Here is a 25852-nt window from a genome sequence, read left to right as displayed (position 1 = left end):
GCGTAAACACTTCTTTAAGCAGTCCTCGGTCTCTGCTCATTTTATTTATTCAACAACCTGCTTACAACAGACATGATTGAACTAAGGAGTGATATGTATTAACTCCCAATTCATATTTTTTCAAAAATTAAAATAATAACTTATTTTTTATTTTCTAATAATAACTTTTTTAAAGACCAGAGGTACTGGCCTGAAAGAGACTGGAGGAACCGGAGTCGATGGCCTCAGACGCCCCCCCCCCCCCAAACTGAAGACTCAATCACCCTGCAGACGTGCAGCAGTTGAGCTGCACGGTAAGCGGTCGCACCTGCAGGAGCGAGCTCCCGTAGACCCAACCGGGCGGCCCCAGCGCGAGGCTTGGCCCAGCAAAGTCCTGGAGGCTGGCAGAGGGAGGGAGAGCGACGGGACACTGCAACTCGAGTCCGGAAAGCGAAAGCAAGGCGCTCGGAGCGTTGACTGGGGACTTGAGTGCTCTGTAAAGGTCCACACCCACACCCCAATAAAATGAGTGGGGCGGGAAGTGAGTGCGGGAGCGGAAGAGGCGCCCATACCCCCACGCCCTGGCGCTCCCCCCGCCCGCCAGCTCTGTCCTTTCGGGAGCAAGGGCGCCTGCAACGTAGCAAGTGCAGCCGTCCGTGGTCCCGAAGGTCGCGCGGGGCCACACCTGACCCTAAGGAGGTGCCTCCGGCCTCGCCCGCGCGGGGTCTGCGCCCACACTCCCGGCCAGCACCGCTCCCGGCTCCCGCGGGTCTCATCTGGGTGACCGTCAGCAGCGCCCCGGAAAACGAGGTGGGCCCCTTCTTTGCTGCATCCCCAGCCGGGAGCGGCGCGCCGCCCTGGGGACACCGGGAGTGGCCGCGGGCGCAGACAGGGCAGGAGCAGGACAGGGGGCCGGGCCCCGAGCCCAGCGGTGACTGCGCGGACGCAGGCCGGGGCCGGGCCGGGGGCGCTGGCCGGCGGCGGGGAGCGTGCGGGGCGCTGGCGTGCTCTGGCCGGGGTGCGGCCCCGGGGCGGGCGGGGCGGGTTCGAGGCCTGGGCCGGGGCGGGAGGTGGTGGCCGAGGTTCCGGGAGCGGGGCGCGGACCCGCGGGGCGCCCTGGCTGGAAGTCGGGGCCCCCACGTTGGCGCCGCCTGCTCCCGGGCGGGAGAGCCGGCGTTCGGGGCTAGGGTCCTCGGGAGCGGGCTCCGAGGCCGGCCGGCGCCCGGGGCGCGCGGGGGAAAGAGGGGGCTTCCAAACGGGGTGATGCCACTCTTACAGGAGAGCCGTTTTAGGCACTCGGAGGGCCCCCGGAGGTACAAATCGCCCCCTCCCTCACCGGGAAAGAGTCGCTGTTGCCTGGAGGACGGGGCGGGGGCGGGGGTGGGGGCAGGGGGATAGGAAATGGCATTGTTTCCCCTCTTTCATGAATCTCTACTGTTATTACCATGGTACGATCTGTTAAAACGTTTAAAGCTAGTCGGACACCCCTGCCCTCCCGCTCGTTACAAGGAACACGTGACTGCCTTCCTTAAAAAGTTATTCGCAATTTTACACTATTTTAAATAGCATTGCCGTGGCTGTCTTGACGGGCTTCTGTATCATAAAGTCCTATGAATTCAAATTGCTTATAGTCCGCATGTGTGTGTGTTTGAACTGCTCTTCAACCCTTTGATCTCGGGATTAGCCACTCAGTGACCGCTGGTGCTTTGACTTGCTTATTTTGATGCCAACCCCCCAAAAACTTTGAGTTATTGCAGTTCTTAGAATATTTTCCTATGTTATCAGGGCTTACGCTGATTTTTTCAAACAAGTCCTTTTTTAAATTTTTTTTCTTTTACAATTCCTTTTTTTAAACAAGCTGGAGAAAGGGCTTTCCAGTCCCGTCAAGTTCCTGTCTCCGGAAACCCACAGGGAGTGACTGTGAGTCAGCATAGAATTTGGGTTTTGGGTTTGGTCACCTCGACTTATATTCTCTTCAAAGTCAGTTTCAGGAGCATTTGGTGGCAAGCCTGGCTAACTACCGTTAGGAGGTTGTTTTTTTCCAGCAACTGCATTAGATCCTGTTTACACAGGGGAAGGATCGCCTGGCTAGTGATTGTTTTCATTTTCCGTTTCTTCAAGCTTGCTTCCGTGGTTTGTTTTCTACCACACCAGCACTTTTTCTGTAAAAATGTATTCCTAAGGAGCTTGATACTCACCACCCCTTGTCTATAGGACAGGGGGCGGGGCCCGCATTTTCCCTAATTGTCTTTTCTGACTAATAACTGCTGAGAAATGGCTTCCTGGGTGAGGCTGGTAATAAAATGTAAAGCAGGTGTTCCTGCTGAGAAAGTGAAATCTGCCAATTCCTTGGGGGCAAAACAGAAAGGCAGGGTGCACTTGGCTCTAAAGAGGCGGCCCAAGAACCGGCCTTTAAGGCATCTGCTCTGGCACTAGCTGCTCGGTATGGGTTCCCAGTGCGACTGTATTTCCACCTTAATACCTGTTCTTTCACAAGTACAATGCCCTGTTACAGAATTAGTAGACAAATCCCGCTTGAAAGAGCAGGAGCCCTGAGGGTGTGCTAGCTGGGTTAGGTGCTGGGCTGCTAACCAAGAGGTCACCAGTTCAAAAGCACCCACGACTGGAAGGGGGAAAGATGACACGGCTCTATTCCCACTAAGAGGGAGAGTCTCAGAAACCCACAAAGGCAGTTCCACTCTTGTAGGGTCACTATGAGTCGGAATGGACTTGGTGGCTGTGCCTTTGGTTGGGAGTTTTTGTCCTGGAGGAAGTGCACCTGGGATGCGCCTTTGGAGTGAGGTTGGAAAGACGTCACCTCATGTCATTTGGATATGTAACCAGGAGAGATCAGACCCTGGAGAAGAACATCATGTTTGGTCAGCTAAAAAGAGGACGCCCCTCAATGAGATGGATGGATGCAGTGGCTGTGCCAATGGGCTCAAACTTCCCACTGATAGCGAGGGCAGTGTTTCATTCTGTTGCACCTGGGTAGCTATGAGCCAGACAGAGCTGACTCTATGGGACCACCCCCACCCCACTCCCACCCAGGGGACCAAAATAAATGTGTACCCGTCGGGGTAGAGGAAACAAGGGGCCAGGTACTAGGGGGACAGAAAAAACAAAACCACATTGAGACTGCAGGGACCAAGGTCTATGCAGTCCTTAACATCCCTGGTTAGCCTTGCAGATGAGGTATTCATGGACAATGTCCAGTGGGCAGATCTGTCTCATTTGGTACACACAGTGCTGGACCGCAGAGTTTTTAAAACTTTTGGAAAAGGACTTTGACATAGAAAGAAAGTGGACCTAAAAGTCCAGCCTTCAGGGCTCTTTTGAAAGCTGGAAGATCTCCCATCCCTGCATGCTTGACCCGTGAAGAGGTAGCAGTTCAGTGGACAGGGCGTGAGCTCTCCAGGCTGCGCTCTGGACAGCATGCTGCTGAGACCAGGGGTCCGTGGCCTTTATCATTACACATATGCTGCTTGTCTTTCTTTGTTTCTTTCAAAATCATTTTATTGGGGACTCTCCTAGCTCTTATCACAATCCATCCATCATATCCATCCATTGTGTCAAGCGCCTTTGTACATATGTTGCCATCATCATCATTTTCAAAACATTTTCTTTCTACATGAGCCCTTGGTATCAGCTCACTCCCACCCCTACCCCACCCCACTCCCTCCCTCATGACTCCTTGATAATTTATAAACAAAAAAATGTTTCATGTTTTACACCGACTGCTATCTCCCTTCACTCACTTTTCTGTTGTCTGTGATTGGTTCCCTCTTCCCCTCCCGATATCGCTACTCTCATTATTGGTCCTGAGGGGTTTATCTGTCCTGGATTCCCTGTGTTTCCAGCTCTTATCTGTACGGTGTACATGCTCTGGTCTAGCAGGATTCGGAAAGTAGAACTGGGGTCATGATAGTGGAGGGGGGGAAGCATTAAAGAATTAGAGGAAAGTTGTGTGTTTCGTCTGTGCTATACTGCACCCGCTTTTCTCCTAGAGGACTATAGTGAGCTGTTTGGTTGATCGGTTGCTTGCTTGCTTTTATAGTCTTGCTTTTATCCAAAAATGGGGACATGAAAGACTAGAAGGTCCACGTATCCCAAGGAAAATGGGAGGAAGACTAGTTCTTTGTGGCTCTAAAGGCTATTTCTATGCCAGCTCCTTTCACTCGGCTGAGGTATCTGCATGCCCTCTGAAAGCAGCCCCTGTGAAGCTGGACGTGTGGACAGGATGGATTTGGTATCAGATGTAAACTAAGCTGATGTAACAAGTAGACTTCACAATGCAATGGCTGAAGCACAGTAGAAATATAGTCCTCTCTCACTTAAACAGTCGATGGTAGGTATTTCAGGTTTGTGGGTGACTCTCCTCTAAACAGTGATTCAAGGATCCAGGGTCCTGCTATCTGGGGGTTCTACCATTCCTATGGTCACATCATCCCGGGCAACAAGGTAGCAGATGGGGAACCAGGAGACAAACTGTCTTCACCCAACCACTTACATCCCCCAGGGCTGTACTAAACTACAGGAGGGACCAGGAGATACAATCCTCTTAGGGCTGACTCTCCCTGGCTCTGATTTTGTGAAGAAGAAAGATATTTTAGAATGGCAGGAGACCACTTCAGGGCCCCCTAAGCTGAGCAGTAGTACGTAGGCAAGAGATTCCTGAACTCACACGCCTCCCTTCATTTCCGCGCAGGCATGAACCTATTGGAGAATATCATCTCCTTAGGCCAGTTCGTCTACAACCTGTGTGAGGAGAAGCAGCACTGCAAGCACCAATGCCAGCGCCTCGGGAGCCGTGTCCAGGGCCTGCTTCAGCCTCTGAAGGTGCTGCAGGCCCACGGAGCCGCGAACCTGTCTCCACAGCTCACCGCCGCCTTGTGCCATTTACAGACAGCCTTAAACCAAGCTAAGAGGCAGATGGAAACGTTTAACAATAAATCCGAGATCCTGAGGTTCCTAAGAGCGAGGAATGACATGCTGCTCTTTAAGGAGGTGAACAAGAGGCTGAGAGATGCCTCCGAGGAGCTCTCGCTGCTGCTGCAGGCTGAACAGCGAATCGTTGTTCCCAGCTCCTTCCAAAGAGAGTCCTGGCAGAAGGAGGACCAGCAGGACGCAGAGGAAGACAGAGGTATGTCAATAATAGGTTGCTCTTTGACTTTGATTTCTGAAACAACAGGAAAGAGGCAGAGGTGTAAGCAGCTCTCTGCTTGAGGCCCAGGACCCTGGGGGGGGGGCTCCTCAGCTGTTGGGGTGCCCTTGAGGCCATTTTCAACTCACAGTGGCCCTGTGCTGAGGGTCGAGCTGCCCCACTCCCATTTTTAGGCTGGAACCTTTTGTGGGTTGGAGCAGCCTGCCGCACCCCGCCATCAGGAGCCTAACGCTTTCACTGTTGTGCCACCAGGATTCTCAGCAACTAATCTGAAAAGGTTGGCGCTTCAAGATGTCACAGGGGCCAGAGGCTCAGTCTGCCGCTATAATCATGGCCCCTAGGAAACCTCCTTGGTGCAGTTCCACTCTTTAACACCAGGGGTCACCAAGAGTTGAAACCGAAGGCCTGCTTTGGACATGTGGCCATGCACCCAAGGCCCACTTAGGGTGGGGGCTGCTGACATTTAGGCAAAACTGGGGGGCTGCAAATGCTTCCTTAGCCTGTGCCTCCCCCTTTGATATACAATGCCTGGAATTCTCCCAGCTGAGTCCCTCCAGGGGAAGAAGAGGACTGGTCCCAGCCAATCAGTGCTCCTGGGTCTGCTTTTTAATGGGGTTGCAGACACACTTAGGCCCATCAACCTGGGACATAGCATTAGCTTCCTGCACTTACTTGCTTCGACAAAATCTTTTGAAAACATTTTTTCATTAGGTAAGAGTCACACTGGACAAAATTTAAAAGGTGTAAACAGGGCACAAAGTGTCAACCCCCCTGTGAACCTTGACCTCAAGCCCCCCCATTCCTCTTCCCAAGCAATCTCTCCACCAGTTTCCTGACCTGCTCTCCAGAAGGCGATTCCTAGACAAACTTCCAAGAAGCAGGCTTAGTGAGTCTGAGGGTGGAGTCCATTGCACATCTTGATAGAGGGGGTCTGAGCCCCTCCACAGTGCTTGGACAGATCCCCCTCTGACCATCACTGGGTGACACAGGCTGTTTCTCATGATGTGTTCCCACTGGAAATTCTCTTGGGTTTAGCAGTGAAGGTCCCCTATCTGGGGGACCTCTCAGTCCTAGGGCAAAGTGGGGTGCTTGGTATCTATACAATAGAGTGTCATGTGATTTTAAAAATATTTATAACTTGGATTTGATATGGAAAATGCAAATATAAGAGGATGGTGGAGAGAGAAGGAAGCAAGACTGACGTGAAAGGAAGAATGATTTCTGAGAAAACACCCAGGCAGGGTGGGAAGAGAGAAAGACAAGACAGACAGAATGAAGGAAAAAATAAACAAACAAACAAAACATTGTTCCTGAGCTCATCAGAAGGCCAATCTATTTTCAGTTCTGAACCATACGTACAATAAAACTTGATAATAAACACTCTTCTTATGGAAAAAAATAAGTCAGGATAGGTTAGATTCTGATAGTTTAAGTGGGAAGATTTCAATACCTTAAAGAAAAAAAAAAGTTGCTTTCTCATTGAGGCATATACAGTCCAGGACACTTACCAAGGCAGCTGTCCTGCGCGGGTTAGCCTGCGAGGATCCATGTCATACTATCACACTTTCTTGTTGACACAACTTTCCTGTTGACACAACTTTCCTGGCCCCCCAAGCAGTCACTTTAGAGCCCCAAACAAAGTCAATGTAATGCTCCTCGTGGAAAGTGGTGCCCACCTGTTTGTTGGTTTTGGCCAAAGCAAGTCACGTGCCCAAGCCGTTCACGCTGTGTGCTTTAGAAGTAGAAAGCCGAGGCTTGGCAAGCAAGAGTAGTTCCCATCGTAGTGAATAACACAACAGGTAAGACAGTGCCCCAATGTCATTCCTTCGCATTACTATTTCTGACTATTTGCTGTCCTTTCACCTGCAGGAAAGGAAAACATCGACTTTTTACTGGAGCAGCTAGAAAGCATCATTCAAACTTTGAGGCAATGTAAGTTATGTGCTGGCAGCTTCCGCTTGTGCCCAGTCTAGAAGTCACTCTACTTAGCAGACCCCCAGGCTCCTTCAGCCTGCCTTTGTCTGACTTCTGAGCCAGCAATGGGTGTTCAGAGAACTCGGAAGTGAGAGATGGGTGGGATGGAGGTGAAGGGTCAAGAGAGAGGTGGATTTGAAGTGGAGGGAAGTTCTTGACACATGTTTGCTAACCCCACAGCCGTGTCCCTGCGGGTCAGCCCAAGGTATTCGAATCACTCCCAGCTGTGGGTCATGGTGTAGAACCCACTCACTAGCCTTGAGATGCCTCTCGCCTCATCTCATCGACACCCTTTATTCCTTCTCTCCCGGGCGGAGTTTAGGCTTGCGGAAGCCCATGAAGCAGCTCCCCCACGAACACATCAGGGAGATTAAGAAGGAGCAGCTCTCAGAGTCCCCGTGGATAGAGCTCAGGAAAAGTGAATCCAGCGTCCTGTATAAAGGAGAATACAGCAAATGTCCCGTGGCCATAAAAGTGTTCAACAACTCGCAGTCCAGCACTGAGTGAGTCCTTCTGGATAGTTTTCTCCTGTGCATCCCTGCACTTACTCCTTGTCCCACACTGTCTCCAGGTTTAGGTGGGAAACTCAAGAGCCTGAAGGGTTAAATTACTTGCCCTCTGCTATTAAGAAGCAAACAAGTCTTGATTAAGTATTAGGCTGTGATCCACATGGTCAGCAGTTCAAAACCACCAGCAGCTCCGCTGGAGAAAAACTGGGCTTTCTACTCTTATAAATAGTTACGGGCTCCGAAACCCACAGGGAGTCATTCTGAATCAGCACCGACTTGATGGCAGTGAGTTTGGTTTGGTTTATTAGCAGTAAGCCCCATTCAGCTCTGTCCCCACACTCCCAGATCTGTGTAATGACTCTTTCGGTTTTCAATGGGTTTGTCTGTTCTGGGTATTTCATGAAGGAGCCATGGCGGTATGGTGGGTTAAGTGCTTAACTGCTAAGGACAACTGCGATGGGGTCTATTCCAACTCCGAGTGACCCCCTAGAGCAAACCGTCTAGGACAAAGCTCCTTCGGGTTTCTGAGACTGTGCAGCTGGACAGGAGCAGAGAGCGAGAAATGTCACCATTACAAACATGTTTGTACTTCACCATGGAGCTTCAGAACACGTGAAGCAGAAGCTGTCAGAACTTAAGGGAAGGAGAACATTTCAGCAGTGCTACTTGGGGACTTTGAGACCACGTCTTCAACAATGGCTAGAACAATTAAGCAAACATTAAACAAGGAACTGAAATACTTGAAGAACAGTGTAAACTAACTAGACCTCGGGGACATTTTCACACACTGTAGCCAACAGCAACAGAGTATGCATTCTTCTCCAGGGGACATGGACCATTCCCTAGGATCCAGCATCTGCTAGCTGGTAAAACTACGTAAAAGGATTGAAATCATGCAAAGCAGTGTAGTTCCACGTGGAATCAGAGAGCAGGAAGACATTTTTCTGTTTCTCCTTGCCAAAAATGTCAGCATTTGATATTGTTCCAGAGCCGTGCCCCTCCCCCACCCAGGCTTTCAATATGTTATCTTCTTGGTCGCCACTGGTTTTGTATTGTTAATTATGTGGTTATTTTTTCCTCTTCTAGAGTATATTTTGTTGGTTTATATCTTAGACCATTTTCTTTTGATTACTTTTTCCAGGGGTCTATCTTACTAGTATTTCCAAAGGGCCAAAAACATGCATATATTTTCAAATAATTTGTCAAATATTTTGAAGCTATTATCTACTTTATTTATTTGTACTTCTTTATTATTTTCTGTACTTTGTTTCTGAAGTCCAAGTTTATCTTTAACATTTCTTATTGCTGAGCAAATATATTTAAACTAGAAATTTCCATCCAACTTCTTCCTTACTTGTCCCCAATATATCCCGACATTTAGTCTTTTCATCAATCAATCCTAAGTATTTCTTAGTTTCCCTTATGATTTTATTTTCAATCCAGAGATTATTGAGTAGTATTTACTTACTTAACAAGTATATGCAATTTCTTAGCTCTTTCTCTGTAATTAATTTTATTGTATTAACATTAGAAAAGATAGTTCAATTATATTGATACTTTGGAAGTCACTTTTCCCCCCACTTTGACTCAATACATTGTATGTTTTTATAAATGGTCCATCTGTGCTGAAGAACAATACTCAGACTGTAACTACTAGGTAGAGTGTTCGCTATATATTTAATAGTTCCAGTGTAGGGATATGAGGTTTTGTTATGGTTCATTTCTGTAATCCTCTTCCCCTCTATTTCAGAACTGTCTCCAGGGTTTACTTGAGTGGGGGGAGACAGCAGCCCATTCTAGTTAACATCTCAGATGCTACACCCTCTTCTCTACACTGATTCAAACTGCTCCATTTGGAGGTTGGTGCTGGGAACACAAGGGAAAGCCAACTGTCAGACACAAGGTGTGTCTAAACTAAACTCAGTTATTGGCAGATGGTTTCAGGGCTGCTTCCTTTATTTTTTTAAATTAAATTAATTTTAAAAAATTTTATTAGGGGCTCATATAACTCTTATCACAGTCCATACATACATCAATCGTGTAAAGCACATTTGCACATTCATTGTCCTCCTCATTCTCAAAACATTTGCTCTCCACTTAAGCCCCTGGCATCAGCTACTCATTTTCTCCCCTCCCTCCCCCCTCCCTCATGAGCCCTTGATAATTTATAAATTATTATTTTGTCATATCTTGCCTTGTCCAACGTCTCCCTTTACCCAATTTTCTGTTGTCTGTCCCCCAGGGAGGAGGTCACATGCAGATCCTTGTAATTGGTTTCCCCTTTCCAACCCACCCTCCCTCCACCCTCCCAGTATCACCACTCACACCACTGGTCCTGAAGGGGTCATCTGCCCTGGATTCCCTGTGTTTCCAGTTCCTATCTGTACCATTGTACATCCTCTGTTCTAGCCAGTACCCTCCATTGCAACCTTACTTAGATAGTAAAAAAAAAACAACCAAAAAATGGAAGCCACCCAAGTCCATCAAAAGATGAATCAAGGCAATGTACAAACATACAAAGAAATATTATTCAGCCATCAAGAGAAATGTAGTTCTGATGCATGCTACATCATGTGTGAACCTTGAAAGCATATAGCTGGGTGAAATCAGTAAGATCTAAAAGGACACATATTATCATTTTATTTATATTAAATTTGTAAAATAGACACATATTAAGAGACCAAAGTTTGGCGAAGAAAGATGGCGGCCGCCTGGGGATTATCCCTGGTGGCCGCTGCCCTGAGAGAGGTCACTCGCTGGCCGAGGTACAGGCTCCCCGCGGCCTTCCCCTGGCCTCAGGTGCATCAGGAAACGTCATTCTCCAGCCCCCAGGCCAATGCGTGGCACATCCATCTCACCAACAGCAGTGTCCAGAGGCTTTTGGAAATCACCGAAGGGCCGGAATTCCTCAGACTGCAGGTGGAAGGGGGAAGAGGCTCCGAATTCCAATACAAATTTTCACTGGATACAGTTGTCAACCCGGACGATAGGGTGTTTGAACAGGGTGGGGCAAGAGTGGTGGTTGACTCTGATAGCTTGGCCTTCGCCAAAGGGGCCCAGGTGGACTTCAGCCAAGAACTTATCCGAAGCTCCTTTCAAGTGGTGAACAATCCCCAGGCACAGCAGGGCTGCTCCTGTGGGTCCTCGTTCTCCGTCAAAGTCTGAGGTGAGGAGGAGGGACCCGGACAGGGCCACCGCTTCAACCACCTGGAGGGACCTGGCATTCATAGGACCCTCGCGGTCTGTCTCCTAATCATGGTCCTTTCTCAGATAGACTTCCCTCAGCCCACCAGTGCTATGTTGTCACTCCAGTTTTCAAAATGTGAAGCTTGTACTCTTAATTCCATCCCCCAACCCCCGGCCCCCAGCCCTTCATTTCTAAGCTCCTGTCTCCAGAGCTGTTTCTTCAGATTGAACCACTGGTGGAAACCCAGTATAATCTACAGAGCCTCCCAGGCTCCAAAATTTGGAGTTACTGTTCTGGCCTTCAGAGCGGCTTGTACATATGTGGACTGCTATATATTATATAAAAGCTATCTTTAGAAAGGAAAAAAAAAGAGAGAGAGACCAAAGTTTATTAGTGCTTGCCAAGAGTCGGGGGAATTGGGGCATTATTGCTCAAGGGGTACTGAATTTCTGCTTCGGGTGAGGAAACTTTTGAAACTAATGGTGATGTCACACAGCATTCTAATGTCACTGAATCATACACATAAATACGGTTAAAATGTCAAATTTACAAGAGCTGTAAGAGCCCTCGATAAAATACTTTTTATATGTCAGATTAATGTACTGTGTTTATCTTAGCACAATGAAATTGTATATAAAAGAAAAATAATTATAAATACAATTCTACAAGGCTGCTCAAAATCCTGAAAAGGATCTACAAGCCCCATTACTATCTTCTCATTGCTAATGAATCTTAAGCTCCCAGCTGCCTGAGCACCTCTGCATACGCCCTGCCATCAGTAGCCGGCTCGGCACAGCACCACATTCTAACCCTGAGCAGATGCTGACAATCCCCCCCTCCCCCCACACACACACACATGCACAGAGGATGGCTCTAGTCAGAGTTCTCTGGGGGCCCATTCAGTTCTGAATTCTCATTTCCTCTTTTACTCTTATAGACTAGTGAGGAGTACTTTCAATAAGGAGATTGAAACCATGAAGAAATTTGAATCCCCCAACATCCTGCGCATATTTGGTATTTGCATTGATGAGAAAGGTAAGGGGTGCTTCTAGGATTGTCGTTCAGTGACCTGGAGGACACCTTCTGTTGTGAGTGTTGTTGTGGTTGCTGTTGAAGAACAGCCGAAGGGGTGGAATCTGCATGGTGTTTTCTTTTCATTGTAAATAGTTTTGCACCCAAGATGTAAGTGCCATCCTTTTTCAGGAGAGTAGGGCTAAAGTTGGTCACATCAGCCCGAGAGTTGGTTTGCATCAGTGTGAGCCACATCTCCTCTTGACATCCCACTGGGGGTCACGAGGGTTCCTGTTCAGATGCCAGCCTAGGGAGTGGGTACATTTTGTTGCTGTAAAGCATTATGAAGCAGATTGGTCCAAAGAAGGAGTCCACACATGATGCCCCTCAGTGACTAAGGGCGAAACAGGGGACAGCACCGGTGTCACAGTGTGGGAATTGCACCTGACCTGATCCCACCACACCGAGGCAAATCACTGGGGGAGTGCAGCGGAACAGCAAGGGAATGGAGTGGCAAGGTCCCCAGGGAATGCTGAAAGTGGACTTTGGGGCCAGGGCGTGGTGCCCCAACAGACTGGACTGGAAAACGCTCCCAAGGGCCAGCAAACGATCCTTGAACTAACTACAAGCTTTTCTCTTGTGAAAAAAAAAAAAAAAGAAGGAGTCCACACTGGCTCATCATCAGTGTAGATCTAATTTAAAAATTAATATCAGAAGGCTATTTAATGTTCAGCAATGGTGCTTGGGCATTATCTGGTTCTTCTGGTCTCGTGGCAAAGGAGGCAGTTCACGGAGGCCGTATCCACACATTCCATAACTTGCCTGTGTTTCACTGACAGTGCAAAGGCTTTCCACTGTGTGGGTCATAATAAATTGTGGCTAACCTTAGAGGAATGGAAGTCCCAGAAAACTTCACAGTCCTCATGTGGAACCTGCACATCACCTGAGAGGCAGTCATTGGAACTGACGAGAGAGATAATGTGTATCAGGGTTTTAGCTTTTCACCATACTTTTTCCGTCTGGATGCTGAGCAAATAGTCTAAGATCAACTACATGAAGAAGAATGCGGCGCCATGATTAGAGGAAGATTCATTATCAACTTGCAATCTGCTTGCTGAAAGTGAAGAGGACTTGAAGCATGTACTGATGAAAATCAAAGACTACAGCCTTCAGTATGGATTAAATAATATAAAGAAAACAAGTCTTTAAAATTTTTAAAAAATCATTTTATTGGGGGCTCGTACAATTCTTATCACAATCCATTGTGTTAAGAACATATGTACATTTGTTGCCATCATCATTCTCAAAACATTTGCCTTCTACTTGAGCCCTTAATATCTGCTGCTTACCAAAGTCTTTTAAACTGGTCTATCACGATAAATGTACACAAGATTGAAGGATTTCATTTCACTTGGATCCACCATCAATACCCATGGGAGCAGCAGCCCAGAAATCAAGCGACCTATGGCAAGGTACAAATCTGCTATAAAAGACTTCTTTAAAATGTTTTACAAGGCAAAGATGTCATTGACTACGGTGCGCCTGACCCAATGTTCAGTTGCTTCCTATGCACGCAAACGCTGGACAATGAATAAAGAAAACTGAAGAAGAATGATGTGTTTGAATTACGGTGTTGGCCAAGAATATTGAATATATTACAGGCTGCCAGAAGAATGAACACATCAATGTTGGAAAAACATAGTAAAGCCAGAATGCTCCTTAAAGCCAAGGCCGATGAGGCTTTCTTACATCCTTTGAACATGCCAGGAGAGACTAGTCCCTGGAGAAGGCCATCATGCTTGGTAAAGGAGAGGGTCAGTCAAAAAGAGAAAGCCCCTCAACCAGATGGACCGACAGAGGAGGTGTAACAATGGGCTCAAACCTAACCACTGTGAGGCTGGGGCAGCCCAGGCCGTGTTCTGCTCTGTTGGGTGTCAGGTTGCTGGGAGTCAAAGGCACTAACAACAACAACAACAACCAAATGTAAACACTAAATGAACTTGTCCTTTAACTAAAGAGTCCGTGTGTTAGGCTCTTTTTCATTTCTCAATGTGGCTGCATTTTCTCTCCCAGCCTGGACTTTCTCTTGCTGTTCTTACCCTCAGAAAGGACCAATCTACTCTTGTCTGAACCTCCTGGATGCTGCTCCCCAGCCTCAAGCTGACCTGAGTTTGGAGTCAAATCCCTGTCAGTCCTAGAGGAAAGCTTTCAGTGATGTTTATTCTCCTGGGGAGCAGCAGAGGTCCTTGACTTTAGGCCTTTGTGTCTGTCCTTCCATCTCAAGTCGATGACCCAAAACGTTGACTTCTTGTCCGGGTTTCCTTATCCAGCCCCTGTCATGCAGCCTCATTGTTGCATTGACTCTTCATCTAACGACTCAAGCAAATGCAGAATTATCACATAGCAAAAACCATCCAGAAGAATGGTAACCATGGGGCGTTTGACCCAAACTGGGTGAGATGGGATAGGGATAATAAGGTGGGGAATGAGGCTCTCTGCAGAGAGGCAGGGAGAGGTGGACTCTGAGCTGGATGGATCTTCTGAGTGTCCTACTCCTTTGCCTTAGAGAATCTCCCTCAGTTCTGCATCGTCATGGAGCACTGTGAACTGGGGACCCTGAGGGAACTGCTGGATAGGGAACCGAACCTGGAATTTGGTGTGCGCATCTTCCTCTCTCTGGAGGCCGCCAAAGGCTTATACAGGTACCAGAGTGGGTGGAAAGGGTGCCAAGAAGAGCTGGTTGAGACTGTCTGGCCTATTGATAACCCCAGAGATGACAGAAGCCTTACTTAGCCTCTCCTTGCCCAGGCGGTTTTACTTTAGACTCTGATTATAGAACCTTAGATTAGAGAGGAAAAAGAGTCCTGGCCCAGTGAGCACCGCCTCACAGAGCTGGTTGTTGAATTTTATGCCTAGCCTGCTCCCAAGCACTGCGACAGGCTCTTCTCTTAGGGCTGCCAGATTTAGCAAATACAAATCCAGACTCCTAGTTCAGTGTAAGTTTCCGACACAACAATGATTCGTATAAGTAATCGTTGTAGTCCCAATGACTGCCTGGGCGGAAGGTACCGGTGAGCAGGCAGAAGCTCTCCCTGGAGAAGGACAGCATGCTGGGTAAAGGACACGGCCAGCCAGAAAGAGGGAGCCACCTCAACAAGACGGACTGACACAGTGGCTGCACCAGTGGGCTCTGACATAGGGAGGATGCTGAGGAAGGCACAGGACTGGGCAATAGCTCATTCTGTCATGTGTGCACAGGAATGTATCGCAGGTCTTTTCTCCTGCTGTGGAAGTGGCTTGTGGGTCCATACCATGGACAGTTCAGTTAGCAGTCGAATGTTTAGTGCGCCACCAGGGCTGCTTTTGCCCCAGACAAAATCCATGGATCGTTATATATAAGGACATCACGGTAGGGGCCAGCCGCCTTTCCCAGTAGTGACCGTCAAGCCCCTTAAGAGATCTGCACACGGGTTGCTGATGTGCTCTGCCTTTGATCCCAGGCTGCATGAGTTTGAAGAACCTGAGCTCCACAGAAACATCACCAGCACAAACTTCCTGGTCACTGAGAGCTACCACGTGAAGGTGAGCGGGACTTTCACGGGCCCCTTGATCTAACCTGTGTGACTGTTCGGTGCAGGAGGAGGGAAACAAGTATCCCCCCAAAGCTTTTTCCTGCTGTTTCTCTGCCTCACTTTTAGAACCGACTCCTTCCCTGCCCACATAGGGGGACAATCACACAGTAGACTCAATGCCGGCCTCCTGTTCTTAGGCAGAGATGGGTTACAAGCCCCATCTTGTTACACCAGAGGATCTTCTTAGATCCACGTACATATTTAGATGAAAAGGATTTCCTGTGGGCAAACTTGGCAATCAGGGCCACTTCAAAGGATACTGTTCAGAAGCAAAGTTTGCCCACAAGCAGCATCAAGCCATCCTTTCCAGTGGGAGTGCTCCCAGCCCTCCACACAGGTGCCATATCTACTTGAGTGTAAGACAACCTGAATATCAGCCGAGGCACCTAATTTGACCACAAAACTGCATTAAAAATGTGCTGAAAAACTTGGTTTATACACAAGTATATACAGTACCAGGAAATCTTCTCTTTGCCCCCTCTCCCCATGTGCAAAGGAATAGACTCCTATCACATGGTGCAGGGACATGCTGGCCTAAGAAGCCTCATGACCCCCAGGAGTCCCTATCTGTTTGAATAACTCTAGAGGCAATGTTTCCAGTGTCCCTGCAAGGGACAGACGCGGCCAGTGACAAGAAGTACCACCAAGCAGTGTCCTATCAGGTCTGTAGGCCCCTTACACCCCTTACCATCCAGAAGTAATATTCTAATCAGGGGTCGTTTTTATCATCCGCACTGTTGCTTAGACATAGACTGTCTACCTGGATCGTGCTTCCATGGGAACAGAGCTCAACAGGTAAGCAAGGTTTAGATTTTCACATAGAAGAGGAAAGGGTTTTGGTAAGTCTGTGTCCGCCCCTCCCAAAGGTGGAAAAAATAGTTTGTTCTTAGGGTTAGCAGCTGAGCACGTCCCAAGGGCACCACCAGGGCTCCTGAAGGACTCCTTCTAGAGCCTTGTCCTGGCCATGCAGACCAGTGGGGATAACTCCGAGTCCAGGTAGAAAGGTGAGGCACTTGACTGCTGACCCAAAGCTCGGCTGTTTGCACCCCCCACCTGCTTCCATAAGGACTGCAGCCTTGGAGACCCCGGGCAGGGGCCAGTTCTGCTCTGTCTTACAGGGTTGCTATGAGTTGGAATCTACTTCCATGGTACTGGGTTTGTTTTTGAGTAACTCAAGAATCGTTGCTTAAAATCCAAAGAAACACGCTGGCTACTCTCTAGGATCGGATAGGTCTGGGTGAATGATGCCCCGAGTCCCTTTTCTTCTGCTTCGGAGAGAAAGCCAGCCCTGTGGTGCCATGTACCCCTCCACCCTCAGCAATCGGACATACAGTGTCTAACACCAGGACACTAGCAGCAATTCACCAAGCCTCACAGGTGCTTAAACCCGCAGCTTCTGAGTTTGCAGGCTTGTGGGCTGATAAAGGAAAAAGGTATCGGGACAAATGGCAGCATCGCCCCACAAGCTGTTTACTGAGGCCAGTGCACTGACATGGGCTGCTTGTGGAGGGTCCAGGAGAGGGAGGAGCCTTCCTCGGGAGCAAGGTGGGGCCTCTGGGGTGGAGGGCTCCAAAGGCACCCTCTTTGTAACCAGGGGTGGTCTTGTCTTCTCGATGGTTACAGACACTGGTATACATTCACAGGGGATGCGACACATTTCAGCTCCAAGTGACTAAAAACAACTTGCTTCTTTAGGTTCTTTTTAAAACACTGGGTGTGTGAAAACTTGAGGGTGGTGTTGGCAGACCTCAGCCTATTCTGAAGAAAGAAACCACCAACCAGAGGCTGAGAGACAGAGGTCAAAGATGAGTCAAAGATGACTCATTTACATTCCCGTGTAGAAATCCCTGGGTTTCTCACGGTCGTTGCACCATAAGAAGGTGAGCACATACATAGCCACAGAGGCAGATGACATCCCTAAAGTGAAAGGCCATTCCCTAAGGCTCATGGGTAGTACCAATTCCATGCCCTCCAACCCCCACCCTAAGGAGCTTCCTGTCTCCAAGTCACCTCTCTCTCTAGCTTACAGGATTTGAGTTGAGCAAAACACAGACTTCCATCAGTCGGGAAGCTAAGCAAAAGAGAGCGGAGAGAGTCAATGTGACCGCATACGTCTCACCCCAGGGACTGAAAAATGTGTTTCACAAATACGACGAAAAAGCAGAAATATACAGGTAGATTCATGCTCCCATGCAGATTCTTATGCAGATGAAGAAGAGGAGAACTCAAGTCTAGCTCTACCTAAAATGGGTGGTGGAAAATGCACTGAGTTTTTTGGACATGCTTGTGGGGCGGAGAAGAGGGGAAGGGAAAGGTGAGGTGGGGGGAACCGATCACAATGATCTACGTATAACCCCTTCCTAGGGGGATGGACAACAGAAAAGTGGGTGAAGGGAGACAGCGGTTGGTGTAAGACAGGGGGAAAAACTGACAAACTAGCAAGGGTTCATGAGGGAGGGAGAGGGTAGAGGGGGGGAAATGAGCTGATATCAAGGACTCAAGTAGAAAGAAAATGTTTTGAAAATGGTGATGGCAACCTATGTAGACATGTGCTTAAGACAATGGATGGATGGATTGTGATAAGAGCTGTACGAGCCCCATTAAAATGATTTTAAAAAGAAAAAGGAAAACTTGTTATGATGTTTCCATGTCCTGGTTTTCTTTTAGCTTTGGAATCGTCCTCTGGGAAATCGCCACTGGGAACATCCCATTTGAAGGTGACAAGTGCCCAGGCTGGGCAGATGGTGCTGGCAGGGCTTGGGGCTCCTTCTGATGAATTGGTAACTCCTCCCTAGGGCTTCCTGGGAGCTTTGTTTTCCAATGTGGGCACTGCCTGGACCAGCCTGAGGAGTGCCTGGAAGCTCAGTAGTTTCCCAGTGCTGAAAGTCCCTCGTCCTGATGCCAGCGTGCATGCCGGAGAAGGTTTTTATGCCTTTCATCCTGTTATTTCCATGCCAGGCTGGGAGTCTAAGAGGATCCAAGAGGCAGCAAAGGATGAAGGGTACCAAGAGCCACTGGGTGAAAACTGCCCTCCATTGCTGCAGGAGATCATCACGCAGTGCCGGGCCTATGAGCCCTCCAAGCGGCCCTCTGTGAAGGGTAAGGCTCTTTCTCTTCTCTCCACATCCTAGCTCCAAGGAGAGCTCCTCAGACGGTGGGTCACATTCAGGAGTGACTTGCCCCCAGGGGACAGTTGGCAATGTCCGAAGAGATTTGGGGTCATTATGGCTGGGTGTGGGGATAGATGATGGGTCTAGTGGTTAGAGGCCAGAAACGTTACTGGGTACTCTACAATGCACAGATCCCACCAACATCCACCAGAATAAAACACTAAGAATGATCCACCCCTAAATGGCAATAAGGGATGCCTGCTGGTGCAGTAGGTTAAATTAAACATTGCCCTGCTAACTGAAAGGTCATCAGTTCAAACCCAGCAGCCACTCCAAAGGAGAAAGATGAGGCCGTCTGCTCCCATAAAGATTTTCAGTCTCAGAAACCCCCTGGACCAGGTCTACTCTATCCTATCAGATCACTATGAGCCGGAAGTGACTGGCCAGTAAGTAGGTAAATGTCAATAGGGAAGGAGTTGAGAAACCCTGCTCTCTGGCCATTAAACAACTCCTATTCCTCCTCACTCTTATTGAACTGACTTTCACTCATAAGGACTGACCCCTTAGAGACTATACATCTAAGACTATACATCTAAGGCATTGCTTAGGTCACAGTGAGTTGGGAAGGGGGGTTGCTTTTCTTCAGCCTGTTTTTCTCCTTATTTTCCCACTCTCCCTCATTGTCCCCTCTACCTCAACCCCCATTCCTTCCTCCTGTCCTCCATCTCTACCTTTTTCAACATCCCTGGGACACCTTTTACAACTCAGTCTTTTTACGTCGTTGTCAGTTGCTTCTCTATAGCTTCTTTTACCCTCTCCCTCCCCCGGAGCATGCGTCCCCTTTCTCACTTAGATCCAGATCTCCCATCAATTTCCAAAGCACCAGATAGACAAGGGAGTGGGTCACATGCACCATCACTGGATTAGACAAGTGTTTCCAGTGAAGCCTCTACAGAGTTCAAAGGCATGCTTTTCTTTAATTTCATCATGATAGGTTTCTGATGACACAAGTGTATGCAATACACATGTAGCTTTAAAAATTGTAATCACATGACAGCACACAGTCACCCCTTGGTTAAGGAATAGAACCCTGCCACCAACTCAGAAACCACCGATGAGCCCTGGCTTCCCCCGAGGTCAACACTACCTTCCTTTTTTCTAACTAGTAAAATAGTTTATTTTTGGCACAAACGTAAATCTCAAGTTTTATAAGGTTAGGCAAGCGAGATGTCCTCAGAGTCTGTGATAATATAACACTGAGATGAACAAATTAAGTGACATTTGACTTTTATCAGAACTGAACTTTTCAAGTTATTTTAAAAGCTAGTTTATTTTTGGTTTCCCTTATTATTTTTTAACCAAAGTGAAATTTTTTTTAATTTTATTATTGTGAATTAGGTGATGGGTGGATTACATTTCAGATCATCAATTTTGTGTTCACCAGTTTAAGTTACTTTTCACCCCTCCCCCCAGTCAGGACCTTACCCTCTCCCTTCTTAGATTTTTCTTCTCCCTCTTATGAGTTAGAAACCCTCTTCACCCAAGTAAACACCTGTCATCTCTCTAGCCTATTGCTTCTTTGGCCCTCCCTTACCCTCCCTCCCTTGGTAACCTCCAAGTCTGTTCTCTGGGGATAAAAGTCTGTCTCATAACAGTGGACTCTGGGGTCTTAACAGCTTGAAGGTGAACAAGTGGCCATCTAGCTCAGAAGCAACAAAACCCACATGGAAGAAGCACACCAGTTTGTGCGATCACCAGGTGTCGAAGGGATCAGGGATCAGGCATCAGAACAAAAAATCATATCATTGTGAATGAGGGGGAGTGCAGAGTGGGGACCCAAGATACATCTGTGGGCACCTGGACATCCCTTACAGAAGAGTCATGAGGAGGAGGAGATGAGCCAGTCGGGGTGCAGAGTAGCAACAATGAAACATACAAATTTCCTCTAATTCCTAAGTGCTTCCCCCCCCCCACTATCATGATCCCAATTCTGCCTTACAAATCTGGCTAGACCAAAGGATGGACACAGGTACAGATAGGAACTGGAAACACAGGGAATCCAGGGCAGATGATCCCTTCAGGAGCAGTGGTAAAAGTGGCAATACCAGGAGGGTGGGGTGGAAAGGGGGAACCGATCACAAGGATCTACATATAACCTCCTCCCTGTGGGATGGACAATTATCAAGTGTTCATGAGGGGGGTGGGAGAAATGAGGAGCTGATACCAGGGGCTTAAGTGGAGAGCAAATGTTTTGAGAATGATGAGGGTAATGAATGTACAAATGTGCTTTACACAATTGGTGTATGCATGGAATGTGATAAGAGTTGTATGAGCCCCTAATAAAATGATTTTTAATTAAAAAAATAAATGGAAACAAAAAAAGAATTTTATGAGCCCCCAATAAATGATTAAAAAATAGTGGACTCACATAATATTTGTCCTTTTACAGTTGACTAATTTCACTCAACATCATAACCTCCAGGTCCATCCATGCCACCAGATGGTGGTTTCATCATTTTTCAGTGATGTGTAGTATTCCACTGTATGGACCAAAGTTTCTTTATCCATTCTTCTACTGACGGTCATTTGGGCTTTTTCCATCTTCTTCCTCCGATGAACATGGGTGTGCATACATCTGTTCATGTGATGGCTCTTACTTCCAGCAGATTGCTGGGTGGTCTGGAATTTCCAGTCCCAGTTGTTTGCGCTAATGCCGTATTGTTTCCCACAGTAGCTGCTCATATTTGCAGTCCTACCAGCAGGGTGTGAGTCTTCCACTCTCTCTCTGTACCATCTCTAGAATTTGTTGTTTTCTTTCTCTCCTCTTTTAATTTGACTCTCATTGTCGGTGTACAGTGGTATCTCCTCGCTTTGATTTGCACCTCCCAGATAGCTAATGATCATGCGCGTCTTTTCATGTTTGTTAGCCATTTCGATGCCATCTTTTATGAACTGTTTATTCATGTCCTTATCCCATTTTTTAAAAATTGGGCTATTGATCTCTTTCTTGCTGTGGCGTTTCGGTTTTCTAAACGTTATAGAGATTAGTCCCTAGTCCACTGTCATTGTTGGTTTTTTCCCCCAAAGTCTATGGGTTCTCTTGAACTCTTTTGATAAAGTCTTTTGATGCACATTAGTGTCTAATTTTTAGTACTCACAGTCGTTTGTCTTGTCTTCTGTGTGTGCGTCCTTCCTTATGTTTGATAGTATACCTAGACCCTGCAGTAGGGCCCTGAGTTGGTCCCTGTTTTCTCACTGATCTTTATAGCTCTGAGATTGACATTTAGGTCTTTGGCCCGTCTTGAATTCATTCTGCGGGTGAGACATGGGTTCTGTTTCCTCCTTCTGCAGATGGAGATCCAGTTTTGCTAGCACCATATGTTGAAGAAAGTATCTTTTCCATTCAATTTTTTTGCGGGGGCTTTAAGGGCACTATAAGTCAGCATCAATTTGATGGCAGTGAATTTTTGTCTAAGATCAATTATCTATAGGTTGATAAATATATTTCTGGTTTTTCTACTCTGTCCCATTAGTCTATGTGCCAATCATTGTACCAGTGTCTGACTGTTTTGACCACAGTGGCTATGTAATAAATAGGTTTTGAAGTCGGGAAGTGAGAGGCCTCCTTTTTTGTGTTTCTTTTTTCTTTTTTAATAAATCATTTTATTGGGGGCTCGTACAACATTCCGTACATCAATTGTATCAAACATATTTGTACATATGTTGCTATCATTATTTTCTAAACCTTTATTCTCTATTTGAGCCCTTGATACCAGCTCCTCTTTTTTCTCCTCCTTCCCACTCTTCTGACCCCTTGAGAAATTATACATTATTATTATTATTATTTTCATATATGACACCAACCTCTGTCTTCCTTCGTCCACATTCCTGTTGTTCATCCCCCTGGGGGAGATTATACATTGATCTTGAAATCGGTTTCCCTTTCCTCCCCTTCCATGCATACCTTCCCCCTCCCCTCCTGGTATCACTACTACCATTTCTGTTCCTGAGGGCTTTATCTGACCTGAATTCCATGTGTGGTGAGCGCTTCTCTGTACCAGTGTACATGCTCCAGTCTAGCCAGAACTGAAAGGCAGGACTGGGGTCACGATAGTGGGGGGGTGGGGAAGCCTCAAAGAACCAGAGGAATAGTGTGTGTTCATTGGTGCTATTCAGCTCCCTGGTTGTCTCATCCCTTCCTTGTGCCCCTTCTGGGAGGGGATGTTCTATTGTCTACAGATGGGCTTGGGTCTCTGCTCCGACCTCCCTCGTTTGTTTTGGGTCTTCTGGTTTTGGGTTTTCTGGTGCCTGTTACCTGACACCTCATGATCGCACAGGCTGGTGTGCTTCTTCCATGTGGACTTGTTGCTTATCTGCTAGATGGCCACTTGTTTAACTGCAAACCTTGAAGACCTCAGATGCTATATATTTACTTCTTCTTAAGAAATTGTTTGCTTATCCTGGGTTCTTCCCTCTCCAAACAAAGTTCATAATTAGTTTTTCTATTTCTTTAAAGAATGCGGTTGGGATCTAGATTAGAATTGTGTTCTATTTATAGATGGTTTTGGTAGCATTGACATTTTCATAATGTTCAGCCTTCCTCTCCATGAACACAGACTATGCTTCCATTTATGTAAGTCTCTGTTGGACTCTGGTATCAGTATTCTAACACTCCCTTAACGTGTGTGGCAGAAAGGTACTTACAGTTTTACCACCCAAGTATCCTACGTTACTGTATTTCTCATGTACAAAGACTTTATGTCAATTATAGAATACTATATTCTACCATGACTTGCTTTATTTGCTCAACATTATGATTTGGAATTGATCCATGTTGGTGTGGTAGCTTCAACCCCTTCCTTTTCACTGCTGTGTGTGTTGTTGTTGTTGTGTTGTTGCTGGGTGCCTACTCACAGCATCCCTCTGTACATACAACAGGACAAACCATTGCCTAGTCCTGCACCATCCCCACCATTGTTAGGTTTGAGCCCAGTTTCAGCCACTGGGCCAAGCCACTGCTGTACACTAGTCCTTAGATCCCATCTTCTGTTGATGGACATGTAGGTTACCACAGAACTTGGTTCTTAGGAGGCATACTCCTTTCAACATTCGGGTGTGTGGGCTATAAAAAGACTTTTCCCCAGCTTTTCCCCCAAATATATATGTCAGACCTAGGACACTGCTTGCAACTAATGGTAAGTGATTGTCACGGTATCTCCCTGAAGGCACCAGCCATCCAGAGCAACAGACCCTATTGTCTGTCCCACCATAGATGGGGCTCACTCGATACTGTGAGGGAAAGTAGATTGCTTTCCTTGACGGGCTCAAAATAAATCATGTCTCTAGCTCAAGGACAATCAAGGTTAGGCCACCATCATGAATCTAGGATCCGCCCATCTTGCTAGATGTATGCCCTTCATCCCCTCTTCCTATAGCGTGTACACCCCTAGACCATCCCCCTCCTATTACTGTATTATCTATAGTACAACCCCTTCCTGTGACATATGTATTTACCTGCAATTAGAGGGCCTGCACGCCCCCAAAAGATATATAAGCCTTGGTTAGAAATAAATCTCTCTCTCTCCTGCCCTCTGCCCACGCTGTGCGTGGACCCGGCTGATGAGATCATGACCGTCCAGGAGGTGAGCATGCTACCATGAAATGTGTCTGACTCCTTTATGTTACCTTTTCTTCTATCTCTCTTATTCTCTATGACTTTAGTATACTCTTTATATATATTTTAACCGTACCATTGAGCCTACCAAACCCATGATTAGTTGTGGGGGGCTGATTTCCCCCCACAGGAGTGCACGTGTCTTGGAACATGTGTCTAGGGACCTGTGAAGTTACACGCTTGGGTGTGAAGCTCACTGACTATTGCAGGAGAGGGCAAGTAGAGAGAGAAGCTTCCGGCCTCTTGTAGGCTGCTCTCCGCACATATCCGCAATGCTTACCCAAGTCTCTGGCACAGGGCCTTGCTTCTTCACGGCCTTCTCCCAGGTGGTCCATTGGGAAACAGACACCCACCCCAATCCATCCCTACTTTTACAAGTGAAAAATTCAAATCACAGCAGAGCTGCTGGTTGAAGCTTTCCTCTTCACTGCAGAACTGAAGAAAATCAACTGTACCTCCTGGAGAATCAGCTTTTAGGAGAGAGGAGGCACTGAGAATGTTTTCTTTAGTGCCTTCTCCTACCCTCTCTTTTGTTTCTTTCCGTTCTCTTCCAGGCTCCGTTATAGCCCAAACCCCTCCTGGTATTAAGAGAATCTAGTACCATAAACTCACTCATACTCACACTAAGATGTGGGCTTATCCCGACCCTTACCACCAGGCATTGTGCTTTGAAGACTGCCGGACTGGGAGGGGAACTTCTTACACAAAGGCACGAATGAAAATGGGGGGATTTCAGACCAGAGGGAACATTTTCTCCACAGGATAGGGAATACAGACTTTGTATTTCTAGCTTGATTCTTAGCTCTCTGCTCTCATTTAACTGTTTGTTTCTTTGTTCACAGACATCGTAACGAAACTAAATGCCATCGGAATCTAAACCAGCAAGTCTTTGGACACGAAGCTGAGAGAGGCATCGCTCTCTTAGTTGCTTTTGCAATGAATTATTCCTTCACTCCTGATAGACAACAAACCCAACCACTCAGCACATCCTTCTCCAAACAGTGTTTCCAAACTGTATCTCTGATGGTAATTATGGTAGATGTTTTCCATACACCTCTGGACAATGTTACTTTGCAGCCCTCGTCTACCAAGAGGTGGTGTTTACCCACCCACCCCCATGTGAACTGAAGTTGGTATTGCCATTTTTTAGCCAGTACCATATGAAGAATTGCAGATGTAGCAATTCTGAGCCAAGCTTCAAGAGACCTTACCAACACTGCAGCTCTTTCTCAGGAGCCTCCCCAGGCATGAATGAGCCTGGCTGACACACTGGAGGGTGAGAGACAAAGTGGGACAAACCTGCTCAGTGACATCCAAAGTTAGGCTGCCATCCTGAATCTAGGATCTACCCATCTTGTCACATGTGTACCCCCCAATCCCTCCCCTTCCTATTGTGTGTATATCCCTAGATAGTCCCCCCCACTACTTTATTACCTATAGTCAACCCCTTCTTGTGACATATGTAATCAGGGGCTTGAACACCCCCAAAGATATAAAAGCCTTGATTAGTAATAAACTGTGCTCTTTCTCTCCTGCCCTCTCTGCCCGCGCTGTGCGTGGACCTGGCTGTTGAGATCATGGCCGTCCAGGAGGTGAGCATGCTACCATGAAA

At 47.2% G+C, this 25852-nt stretch overlaps 1 protein-coding gene and 1 pseudogene across 2 annotated transcripts; both read left to right on the top strand.

Moving 5' to 3' along the window:
* The first annotated feature begins 525 nt into the window (after window positions 1-525).
* Window positions 526-25852, top strand: MLKL (mixed lineage kinase domain like pseudokinase). 2 transcript variants are annotated; one of them, XM_075536384.1, is made up of 11 exons: window positions 528-789; window positions 4688-5122; window positions 7013-7075; window positions 7440-7620; window positions 11751-11848; window positions 14391-14526; window positions 15325-15406; window positions 17479-17630; window positions 18124-18173; window positions 18415-18555; window positions 25083-25852. In XM_075536384.1, exons 2-11 carry the CDS (start codon window positions 4690-4692, stop codon window positions 25115-25117), a joined length of 1371 nt encoding a protein of 456 aa, XP_075392499.1. In that variant the 5' UTR covers window positions 528-789; window positions 4688-4689; the 3' UTR covers window positions 25118-25852. The 2 variants fall into 2 exon arrangements, with proteins under 2 accessions (XP_075392500.1, XP_075392499.1); XM_075536385.1 differs by lacking the exons at window positions 17479-17630; window positions 18124-18173 and having other exon boundaries at window positions 526-789.
* On the top strand, window positions 7630-11741 carry LOC142431447 (iron-sulfur cluster assembly 2 homolog, mitochondrial pseudogene; annotated as a pseudogene).

This window comes from Tenrec ecaudatus, chromosome 18, assembly GCF_050624435.1.
Source record: "Tenrec ecaudatus isolate mTenEca1 chromosome 18, mTenEca1.hap1, whole genome shotgun sequence".
NCBI lineage: Eukaryota > Metazoa > Chordata > Mammalia > Afrosoricida > Tenrecidae > Tenrec > Tenrec ecaudatus.
The sequence above is the reverse complement of the archived record's forward strand: the minus strand, read 5'-3'. Positions and strand labels throughout refer to the sequence as shown.